Source organism: Teleopsis dalmanni, chromosome 1 (assembly GCF_002237135.1).
Source record: "Teleopsis dalmanni isolate 2A chromosome 1, ASM223713v2, whole genome shotgun sequence".
Lineage (NCBI taxonomy): Eukaryota > Metazoa > Arthropoda > Insecta > Diptera > Diopsidae > Teleopsis > Teleopsis dalmanni.
Window position 1 is genome coordinate 178,234,262 of NC_051846.1, and position 13,156 is coordinate 178,247,417.

General features: G+C 25.4%; 1 protein-coding gene across 4 annotated transcripts in view; it reads left to right on the forward strand.

The window, feature by feature from the left end:
• Positions 1–203: 203 nt before the first annotated feature.
• Positions 204–13,156, forward strand: part of LOC119670416 (broad-complex core protein) — a 45,373-nt gene continuing 32,420 nt past the window's right edge. For all 4 annotated transcript variants that reach the window (XM_038080668.1, XM_038080669.1, XM_038080665.1 and 1 more), the window contains exons 1-3: positions 204–592; positions 12,174–12,362; positions 12,439–12,838. In XM_038080668.1, the coding sequence (XP_037936596.1) occupies positions 407–592; positions 12,174–12,362; positions 12,439–12,838 (775 nt within the window). In that variant the 5' untranslated portion in view covers positions 204–406. The remainder of the gene's footprint in view (positions 593–12,173; positions 12,363–12,438; positions 12,839–13,156) is intronic.

A 13,156-nucleotide genomic window follows, 5' to 3' on the forward strand; every position in this document is an offset into this window, starting at 1 on the left:
AATTTTAAATTTCCTGATTCTGACCCTATCTTAATTATAAAATAAAAAATATTCTCACTAATATTATGCTAAATATTTATTAAACAATTTTTTATATACATTAACTAATAATTAACTTATTTCTTCTTCTCTCTTTACAGTTTACAATAATTTATGAATAAAGTCATTTCAATTTAAAATAAATATATATCATTATAAAAATATATAAAATAAAATTTTATTATAAACGCTATACACTTTAAAAATAACAAAAAAATAAATAAAACAGAAAATTAAAGGGGAAGTTTAAAGAGTGAAGACACAAAAAGAAAAGAAAAGAGTTGCGAAGAAGCAGAGGAGCGCACGTCTGAGGAATAAAATTAAAAATATAAAAATTCATTTAATATAAGTAAAAAAAGCAGACAACATGGATGAAACACAACATTTCTGTCTGCGCTGGAACAACTACCAAAGTAGCATAACATCCGCATTTGAGAATTTACGTGATGATGAGGATTTTGTCGATGTAACCTTAGCATGCGAGGGACGCAGCATTAAAGCACACAGAGTCGTATTATCAGCATGTAGTCCATATTTTCGGGATTTGCTTAAGGTAAGTGAAAAGTAGAAATGTGTGCTCTGCACACTTTCCCTCAAAAAATATAAATGAAACATATTTATTTACATATAAATATATTTGCATATTTTTAAAAATAAATGCTTTTTGTCTTCTTTTAATGTGAGACTAACCAAATCTGCATGAATTATACAACGAAATAAACTGTTACCACACCAAATAAATATTGTTAAATTTTTTGTTATAACTGCTGTATTTAATTTTATTTTAAATGAAATTTTTTTTAAACTAACTCAAGCGAAAGTAACTCAAAAATATTGCCAATACATATTTCTTGGGCATTTGCACACAAAAGTGCAACAGTTTAGCACATGTGTGCTTCTCTTTATGCACTCGTAAAATAAATTCAGCATTATTTGGCATCTTTTAAAATGAAATTTTAAAATTATACTTAAAGTTGCAAGAAACTTGTTCACCCTGAATAAAATATATCAAAAAAAAAGTAAATATATAGTAAAAAATTACAAATTTTAAGATAAAAATGTTGCATGTTGCAATGCCAAGACTTGTTAGCAAACAACTACTTTTCCGCACACACATAAATTTGCTAAATGTGACCTACTTACTTCTTGGAATAAAGCACAGAAGGGCCTCTATAATGCTAATAAATGAGAAAGAAAATTGACTTATTAGACTTCATATTTTATTTAAGTTTATAGAGTTTTTTTTTTTTTGATCTGGTATCGCGATGGACTTTAATAGTCTACACGTGGTCTTTTTGGCCTGCCAACATAAGCTTGTAGAATTTTTATTAATTTTTCAAGTGACTTGTTTAAAAAAACTTAACCAAAACAAAAATATAACATATAAAATAACAATTTTTAAAAATTTTCAAATTAATAAATTAAAATAGTAAAACCAGCCATTTAAATTTTTCATCATTAACTGATGGTTCCAATACTTAAATATGTAAATATAATGAATCAAAAAAGTTACATTTTTTAATTCTTTTATTTAAAAAATTAAATTAGTAGAACCAGTCATTTAACTTTTATCACTAATGGTTCCAGCACCACGATAAAGATATAAGAATATAATATATTACAATGGGCGTTAGAAAATCTCCAAACTTAACAATAATTTATAAAAATACTAATTTTACAGGGTCTTAGGTTGATTTAGATCTCCTGGACATCTAGGTTTTTAGCAATAATGAGTTTAAATTTAAAAATTCATAGAATTTGGAAATTTGAAATTAGTTTAATTGATTAAAAATTATTGATTGAACTAAATAATAAAAATCAAATGTTCTAATTTAATAATATATAGAAATAACTTTTTATTTTCTATATATTTTATATAACTTTTCATATAAATTTTATTAAAATTTTAAAAAAAAATTTTTAATATATTTTTAATAAAGGGGTCTAGAATTAAATTAAATTAAATAATAATAATAATTTTAGGAAACCGAATTTTGTGTTTTGAGTAAACTACATACTAATGCGTAGATAAAAGTTTTTACCTCAGAAATCCATACCAAACTTCACTTTGCTCACTCTCAAGACAGACTTTTAAAAGTCACCTGCACTTTTTTTTTAAAGGAAAGATTAAATTTCGGGAAAATATGTCTAAGATAAATAGATTTATTTTTCGTTTTTATTTGTAGCCACTCTACTGAAAACAAGAAATTTGTTTTAATATTTCTGACTAAACCTTTAAAACATCAATTTTTAAACTTTTCTTCGTTATTTTGAAAGACTCAGATATCTGCAATTTTAGATCAATAGCCCCAAATTAACCTAAACTAATTAGAGAATTTAGAATTAAGTTATATATCATACATCTAATACAGGTTAGAGTGCCCTAAGCATATAATTTTGTCTTACTAAAAATTTCTACTTCTCAAAAACTTTACTATCTGCAAATTTAACTTACTAACCTTTAATTAAAATTAATATGAAAGAAATAATAAAAAAAATTAAATTTTATTTTATGTATAGTTTTTTTTTTTTGTTTTTTTAAATAAAATTCTTCATTGCATAACTGAAGAAATAAAGCGAATCGACTTCATTATTTGTCTTGATTATGAAAATGTTACGCCCAAAAACTGTGCATTTTGAAGTTAGCAAAGTACAAGCACAACAGGAAATTTGCTAACGATTATTGCTTTTAGCCAAGTTAAAAGTTTTTCCTTTAAAATTAACATTTTTTTTCAATTCAAGTCATAATTTAGTTGTTCTTGACTGTTTCACAGAACCGCAATTGCGTGTAAGTCTTCCCAAATGTACATTTACTTTGCCATTTTGTTGCTGCTAATAACACAGCTCAGCTTAGCACACTGTAATATAGTATAGTATAGTACAGTACAAAACAAAATGCAGTTTATTCTATGCATTGTTTAATGTCATAATAATATGCAAAAATAATAATGCATTAGGCGGCACTGCTAAGGCACATCCGCAAACTTCCAAAAACTTTGACGTTTGCACATAAAATTTACTCATAACAAAGAATAACAAAAATGTTTCAAAAATTAAAAAAAAAAATACTTTAAAAAAAAAAAAATAAATAAAAGAAAATAAACAAATTGTTAAAAGAAACGCAACTAGAAATTATGATAGTTGTGAGTTTAGCATTTGCAGTTGAAAAGTACCTTGTACTTACCTAAGTTATTGTAACAAAATCTTTTTTTTTGTACAAAAAATAACATTTACAACAAAAACAAAATAGGAAAGAAAAATTTGCATTTACTTAGTACTACTTCATTCGTATAATATGTATCTTAACGGTAAAAGTAATGCAATCCATTAACGGCAAACTCAAAAATTGGTAACAACAACACCACTCGCTCGCTCTTCTATCTGTAACTTACTATAGTTATATATATACTATGTTCGTCCCCACACTAATGCCAACAAACCAACTCAGTACTCAGAACTCATCAACTAACCAACCAAACAACCAAGAAAGTAACCAACGGAACAAAAGTGCCAAACCAACAGGCAAGGGTAAAACTAAATAAATTAAAATATAAACAAAAACATTGATGCATCTATAAATTTCCAAAATGAAACTCACTTTTTTGGCTTGAGAGGGGAAAAGAAATTTATGAAATACCAAAAAAAAAAACAACAAAAAAAATTAAAAATATTTTAAAGTTAGTTTTCTGCAGTACGCAAAAGTTTATTATTTCATTTACGTCGCCGCTGCACGTAAATTTCAAATTTAAAATAGATTCATTTTATTAATTAGGTTGCCATTTAAGTTTTGTATCTATGCGATACTTTTTAGTTGCTTTACTTGCTTTACTTACTCGCATTTTGCATTTTGCATTTGTGCACTTGCATTTGCACCGCAAAAACAAAAAAAAAATATTTATATTTTACATTCAAAATGACTGAAGTAAGCAAAATTGCTAGGCTTGAAAACCATAAAAATTTTTACAAAACTGCAATTTTTATATATAAAAAAGCACACCTTCAGCTTTTCTCAGTTGTTTCACTGCCTCTGCTGCTGCTCCACACTCTGCTCCACTCTACTCTACTCTGCTCTATACTCTGCTTTCTTCTTCTCTAATTTAGTACAAACGAGGTAATATGACATGCCATACTGCATTTTGTGTAGTTACTGTTGCCATAAATTATTTATAATAATAACTTTAAACATTTCTTGAACTCTACAGCAATGTTGATGAGGAAAAAAGAAAAGATTAAAATAGTATGAAAAGTATTTTAGAAATTTTTACAACCAAAAAGTTAGAGGCTAAGTTAAAAATTACTTCACGAAATGTTAACATTCCGCTTCTGTTTTAATGTAGTTGATACATTAGTTTTTTTTTTGTTTTATTTTTTTTTTATTATTATTGTAAATTATTTTTTGGAGTTAAAGTAACAATAAATAATGAGGACAACTAAATTATAATGTTTTTATTAACTGTTGTTAAATAAATTAAATATTTTTTTAATAATAATTTTGTTTTTTAAACAAGGTAATTGGTCATCTTCAGGGTATTATATAGTAGAATATAGTCGAAATATTGGTTAAAATAAAATCATTTGAAAAAAAAAATTTTAAAAAGTTTATTATTTAAACATTGAACAATTACCCCGTTTAAAAAAGAAAATTATTATAAAAAAATATTTGGCCATTAAAAATTAAATTACTAAATATATTTTATTTAAATTTGTAATAAAAAATAATATTTATGTTCAATAAATATTTATAATTTTTATTTATGTATATATAAATAAAAACCTGTTTTCGAAAGCCTTTTTATAAATATTTAATAAATAATCTTTTAAGATACACATTTAATTTCTTATATTAAATATATTTAAAAATTAATTTTTTTTTATTTAATATAATACATTATACCTATTTATATACCTAAAAACTTTTACCATATTGGCAATTTGTGTCTTTTGCCGGATAAATAATTTAACCTTAATTTAATTTAAACTTAGTTATTTAACACTCATAGGGCCCATTTTGTTACCACACCTCAGCCAAGAATTTCTAAGTCTTGAAGTTTTAAAGATTAAGTTTTTGTTGCCTTTGTATTAATTGCATGCCTTTGCCATTACTCGTTAGATCCATATAGCTTACTTATCCAGGTATTGAGATTTGCAGTTAAATAAATACTTAATAAATAAATTTTTGTATTGATATCTAATATTTAATAATTTTTGTTTATTATGTGTTTCAAATTATATTTGGTATGGAAGCTTTATACCAGCGCATATAGTACACAAGAGAGAACTTCTTGCAATTTTGCTTGTTTTTTTTTTGTACATAGGTTTTGCATATTTTAATTTATAAAAATTTATTGTTCGATAAAAAAAACTCTATATAAAATTTTCTTTAAATTTTTAATACATTATTATTATAATTTTATTATATATTACTATTAATTCATGTAATTATACTTTTGTTGCCTTTTGTTAATAAGAAAGGCACATCTTGTTAGCCAAACGAAATAATTGCAGTCTTTATGACAGAAGTTAAAAAAAATTTTGCATGCAATTTGAATTACTAAATTAAATGTAAAAATATTCTAAAGAAATACGAAGAAAAGCAATACAAACTTTAGTTAAAAACTTTTTAATTTCTTGATTTTTTTACTATACCTTTTTTTTATTTTTCCTCTGTATTTTTGTCAACAATTGCAAATTAAAAATTTTATAAAAAGTATAAATAAATAGGCCTACTTATGCCAAAAAAAGTATATGTATATAAAAAAGCAACGTGTAACAAAGAAAGAAGATACTCTTGGGTCATCACTCTTCGACGGCGTACACTTCAAATTTGAAAAAAGGACAACATTTAATTTGCTAAATAGCAAAATAAATAAGAAATAAAAATTAACAAAAAAAAATATAGAAACTTAAATACAAAATAAAATAAGAAATTTGAAAGAGGCACAAAACTTTGTTGGCATTTAGTGCAAAATTTGCTTATGTCAAATAAAAAAGAATGCAATATTATTACAAAGACTGGACAAGATACGCGACGCCACGGCAAATATACAAATTTTTAACAACAAACAAGCCATCGAATCAAGGGGCAGGGCAACCGGGGGCAAGCATAACATTGAGATGCTACAAAAGTAACAGCATTAAAATGGCTGAGCTTTTATACTCTTCTATGCATAAATATTTAATTAACTGCAGCATTATTTTAATTAGGTTTAAACTGCAATACAACAAAGCGAAGCGACAACAACTTAACACAACTACAAGACACAAATAAAACAAAATGAAAAGAAAAAACAAAAACAAAAACAAATAACTGAAAAAGAATTGAAAAAAAATTAGTGCTCCAAATGCAGTTGGAACTTTGCATGCTGTTAAACGCCATTTGAACGCCCAAGTGTCAACAAAATGGCGTACTAAAATAGAGTAACAAAGTACCAAAAAAAAGTTGAAAAAACATCCAAAACTTTGTATATAAAATAAATGTACTTAAAATAATAGGGTTAGTTTCTTTATAGTCTCTAGTAATTGTAAAGCGGCTATAGTAGAATCCTTTTGTTTTACACGCTTAGGGACGCACTGCGAAACCATAAGAAATTTGTATTAAATATTAGATTAAATAATTGCAGATAATCTATATATCTATATATATGTATATATATATATTATATATACTATATTATAATATAGTACACATAATATAGTAATAATATAGTAATATAATATAATAATATATATATATAATATGGTATACATAATATTATATATAATTAATTCCAGAACGATGAGTTTCAGAAGTTTAATATATGTAACATTGAAAACAACTATTGAAACTTTATTTAACTGACCCATGTGCCGTGTAAATTAAGAATCAAATGATTACACTCAATCCGTAGACCATTATAAATAAACTAGGAAACGAAAGTGCTAGAAAGTCATGTTAGAGAATTTTATTTTGATTTTATGGATTAAGAATCAAATCATAATGATGCGTAATAGTCTGCAGTATATAGTGCACCAACAAATCACGTTAGAATATATTAGTGAGACAAAAAGTAAGCTATGAGGTCAACATCATTTACTAAAGTAATTAAATCAGATATTGAAAAAGTACACATTACTAAGTGGACTTACTTTTTTGTTGGTAAACACTTTACATCAATACTAAAAAACAATAACACTCATTTACATCTCAAACAAATTGGAAAACAATGTCAGAACCTGTTATTACAGATTTAACTGACTTTAATTTATTATGTAGACCCAATCGATCGTTTCTAATTCGAGATATAGTCCAACATTGAAAACTATCTCCAATAAAATCGAAAAACAACAACAAAAACGAGATCTATATAATAACTCAAGTTTTGACAATCTATCAATATAAAAAAGTTGTCTAAAAAATCTATCAATATAAAAATTCCTCAATTTTATTTCGAGTTATCGAACTAAAATATATAGGATTGATATAGCAGCATTAAATACACAGAAATTTTCTTTGTTGTATTAGCCAATATACAATTGCCAAGTTTTGATTTTCAATAATTCGTTTCGAATAAGTTACTTACTAATTTTTACTAACAATTAAAAAAATTTAATTTTCTGCATATAAAGAAACTTCAGTAGAACACAAGACAACATCATTGTTATTGAAAATGTGTTGTTTTATTTTTGTATGCATAGATATTTTTTTAATTTCTATAGTATTGTTGCCAAAAAAAAATTGTCGGTATATTTAAACAAACTTTTATTGTGCACAACACAACATCGTTGTTGTTAAAAAAATTGTTGTTGTTTTTATAAGAAATATATTTTTTTATTGAGTGGTTTTAAATGCAAAATGGCTGTGTTTATCAATTCAGCTCAAATGATCATTTATCATATAATGAAATAAAGGTATTAAAATATATTGTATAATTATGTATGTTATTTTATAATATAATATAATATATAATATTATTGTAATCAGCATTATTACAGAACCCTATGATACGAACTGGTGGAAACGCTTTTAACAAAATAACTTTATTCGCATTTTAACATAATTTGTGAATTGATTTTCTGTTGGCTAAAGCATGCAATTAAATAAACAACAAAATTATACACTTTGCATTGCTACTAATTGCCAGTTTAGTTGAAAGGATAAAGTTTATTTTTATTTACATTGAAAAGGTGTAAAATTTTATGCAATTCTTCTTTTGCATAGAAGAAAGAAAGAAAGAAGGATATAAAAAACCAAACACTTAAACACTTTACATTAAAAAGTAATTTTATGCAAAAATCTGCAACAATAGAAATTACATCAAAGCATTTGCAACATTAAAGGAACTTTCACACTCCGAACAACATTAAAGGGTTAAGTCGGTAATGCAGCATTATGATCATAATATAGTCATATTTGATCGTTTAGGCTCCTTAAAAATTGAATTGCCATATTTGAACAAATTGCAAAATTTTTTTTAATGAATAATCCAATTTAACAGAAGAGCAGTGCAATATCAAATAAGCTGGGTGTTGTGCTACTTTCTATAAAAAAATAACTCACACATAACAGTAATAAAAATAAACAAAGTAACAGTAAAGAAAACAAATTTTAATGAAAAAATTAGCCCAAGTACCAACAAAAGCCATACAAATCGCACACAACAATTTTTATTATCAACAACATATATTACATATATACAGTACTCCAATGTATGTAGCTATATAAATAATTGTTTCATATATTATACATGCAATAGGTATATCAAAGGCAAACATTATATACAACTTTGTTTCGCTAAAACAAGATTTCACGATCTGTTGACCTCATTTTCAAAGCAGCAGTAACAGTAATGCAACGATAACAACAACAACAAAGTGCTATGCAAAAAATCAGCGCTAGCAATAATAAAATGTGCTTAAGTAAAAAATCATCTTTTGTGCCAAAGATATTTGTAAAAATAATAATAAAAATCTTTACAAAAAAAAAAAATAATAATAATAAAAGCGACGAAAAAATAGAAATGAGCGATCCTGCCAACGATCATGAAAAGTCAAAAATGCTGAGAAAAGTACACTTGCAACACGCAAACAAACTCAAATGTTAAGTATATAGGGTGCTGCTGCATAACATCACAAATTATTTTCTGTTACATACAAGATACGTCTGAACATACGACTCTGAAGTATAAAGAAATTTCAAGTATTTAAACTACAAATACCAAGGAAGTCTATCGTATATATATATAGCCTTTTACATAGTGTAGATCTCAAGATGGTTTATCACTGACTGTGTCGCTTGACCTAATTTCTATAAATGAAATGATCGCTGCCAAGTGCGCTCACAACTTATGCCAGAAGCAGCAGCAGCTACTGCAAATGTTGCTGACTGCAGCTAATGCGCCCGCTGCAAAGCGCATTTAAAGACCCTTTTGCGTGCACTCGTTAATATGCAATATATACATACATATATAGCAATGTAATAGCACAGATATGTAAACTTGCTTACAGATACTTACTTATACACAAAGTCAAATAAATTGCTAAAGATAAAAAGCACAAAAAAAGAAAAAAAATATAAGAAACCAACTGCAGATTTCACTTTGTTACTTACTAGGCGCTCACTTCATCCGTATTGGTTGCATTAGGTTACAGCGAAGAAGTGGAAAATAAATAAAAAGGAAAATAAAAAATTTATGGATCACACAACGAATTGTTATACTCGAGAATTGCTACAAAAAGTTCAAAAAAAAAATTTTAAAAAAAATATTTTTTTAAATGTATGGTAATGGCATCCAAGGCTATTTTTTTATACTGTTACATACTATATACATTAATAAAAAATTTGAATTTTAAAAAATTTTAAATTTAAAATATATAATTATTATATTTTAATTATTATATGATAAATATATTATATGATATATATATATAGATATATAATAAACTACAACAACAAAAATTATTTTTATATTAATTTAATATAATATTTAATATTTAATATATATATATATATATATACAATATATTTTTATTTTAACTATATATAACATAAAAGTTATAAACTTAGATATATAACACTATTTTTATCATTTCCTCTACCTTACATACGCAGAAATTTTTTTAAATGTGTAAAGACAAGTGGAAATAAATTTTTTGGATCACTGTTTAAACCTTTACTAACCAACTCTTTTTATTAATTAATTATTTAGTTAATAATAAATAATAATTACAATTAATTAATTAATTCATCTAGTTTAATCTTATTAATCTTAAATAAAAAAATTTTTATGCAGCGGTTTTCTATAGAAATACTGAAGTTAAATGTGATTTTTATTCGCAAATTTTCATTTTTCTTTTCTCCCTCCGTTGCTTGCCATAAAAAGTCCTATATTTTATACATCTGTTATTATTAATTTAACAATTATTATTTATATATCTCTTAATATTTATTCATCCATTATTATAATTTCAACAATTATTATTTTTTTATCTATTAATATTTATGCATCTGTAATTATTAATTTATGAATTATTTAAGTTAATTATTTTTGCCGAAAATTACGTTTTTTATAACGACAAATAAGTTTTTTTTTAAAAGTTAGAAGAGTTTGAATAACAAAGTAAAGACAAGAACAAAAATTTAGTTAATTTATTGAAATTTAGCTGACCACACAATGCAGTTTAGAGTTTGAATTATTATTTATTCATCTATTATTATTTATTCATCTATTATTATTTATTCATCTATTATTATTTTTCATCTCTTATTAAACATTTTTGGTGTTATTCGTTAGCAAGTGCTTGACAGTTGTTTTTTAATTTAATACAAATATGGTAGTTAATTTGAGTATTAAGGCAAATTAAGTAAGGCAAAAATATGGTGTGACATTTTTAATGTATGTCTTAAAAACTTTAGTAAATGTGAAATTTTCTTTTTCATTAATTTTTTATATTTTATATATAAATTAAATGCCTGAAATTAGGTACAAATTATTGTTACAGAATATAAACTTTACTTTCACGTTAGTTATCATAACGAAGTCTCATGAAAAACGATTTAATACTTAATAATAATAACAAATTAATTAATTATAAACTAAATAACTAAAAAAATAAACATGTAATTAAAGCAAAAAAATAATTAAGTAGTTTTACCCAGAATCGACAAGGAGTGTCAAAAGACTTTGTGTCATACTTTATAATGTTCGATTTAAAATTAATTTTTAAATTTTAAAATCTTTGACTGTTTGACATATAGTTTCGTACTTTAACTTGAATACTCACTCCTAATGTATAACCGAAGAAAAAAAAATAAATATTTATACAAAACAAATGCATTTAAGTAGGAATCATTAAATAAATACAAACAACAAACATTTCATATAATTCCAGAAAAGCTTCCATGTGCATATATGTTACTTATTTAAATAAATTGCAACTCCACAAAGCACAAAATGCAAAAAAAAAAATAAAATAAAAATAAAAAAATAAAATAAAATTTGCGTTGAGATACTTCACCATTGCAGGCATATACACATCCTCACGCTAGCAACGCATAAACGCTTGGCCCTGAAGTGCAATAATTTAGAAGTGCACACAGATACGCATACACATATATAATTATATATAGATAAATGCGTTTTTACAACAAATAATAAAAAAATAATTAAGAAAAAAACAAAAAATATTGCAAAATTCAAACTGGCGTTGACATTTAGGCGACTATTGAAGGTTGCAACTTGTCGGACTCACTGCAAGTTGTTAATTTAAAAAAATTTATATGTAATAATATAAGTGAAGTAAAACTGCAAAGTGCAATAAAATATAAGAGAAATATAATAATAAAGAAAAAATATTATACAAATATGATATGCACAATTCCTTGACTAAATAAATTTGTTTACTTAACATATGCGATATTTTTGTGTTAATGACAAGTCACAATATGAAGTTGATTCATGCATTTATTTAGCGCTGCACTAATCTTAATTGATAATAAATATATTTTTTTTATTTCTTATACGATATTTATTTAATACTGTTGCCAAGGTTTGCACTTGTCTTTTTATTGCTCATTAAAAAAATATCAAAATTAAATTAAACTCACAATTATAAATTATTTAATAAATATATGTAACTTATATCTTATATTATTTTAGAGCACACCCTGCAAACACCCAGTGATCCTATTACAGGATGTCAATTTTCTGGACTTGCATTCATTGGTCGAATTCATTTATCATGGTGAAGTAAATGTACATCAGAAATCATTGCAATCATTTCTAAAAACAGCAGAGGTATTACGAGTCTCTGGTCTGACACAACAACAAGCCGAAGAAACACACAGTGTAAGTGTATTTGTATTTTTATTAATTAAAATAAATTTTAATTATTTATTTCCATATATATTAATAAAATTAACAGCAATTAGCACAAATTCAAAATCTGGCTAATTCTGGTGTACGCACACCAATCAATTCACATCATTCATCCCTACATGATGATTCTCCATACGCACGAAATTCAGGCTCTCCACCACCTCCACCACCACAATTACCATTGGCCTCCTCCCACATCAATACACAATTGTTCAAACGTAGCATGGCTATGTTACGACGTGAACGCAATAACTCCACACCGTCTGCTGAAGATTCGAATAATGCAATGAAACGTTTACGGGGCTCTGACAATGGCTTACCAAACAGCAATAACAATAGTCCTGATATCATACATCAACGCAGCTCGTCACCACAATTGACACCAGCCGACTTTTCAACCATAAAACACAACAACAACAACACACCACCACTTAAGGAAGAAAAACGTAAGTAAAGTCGAAACATTTATTAAGGATAAAGGTTCTATGCAGTGACAAGGAGAAAATGTTGCTCCTTACATTCAAATAGAAATAGTATATAAAAATTGGATGCGTTACATTTTTTTTAAAAATTATACGAGTATTAATAAAGAGGTTTTCGAAAAGTAGTGAACTACAACAACAAAAACTCTTTTATATTATTTTAATTAACTGAATTTTTGGCTGACCATGCAGCTATTTCCAGTATTGCCAAATATCCATCTTCAGTGGTCTTGGAAATAGTTTCTGTATTTAATTATTCGTAAATTATTTTTTTTGGTTTTA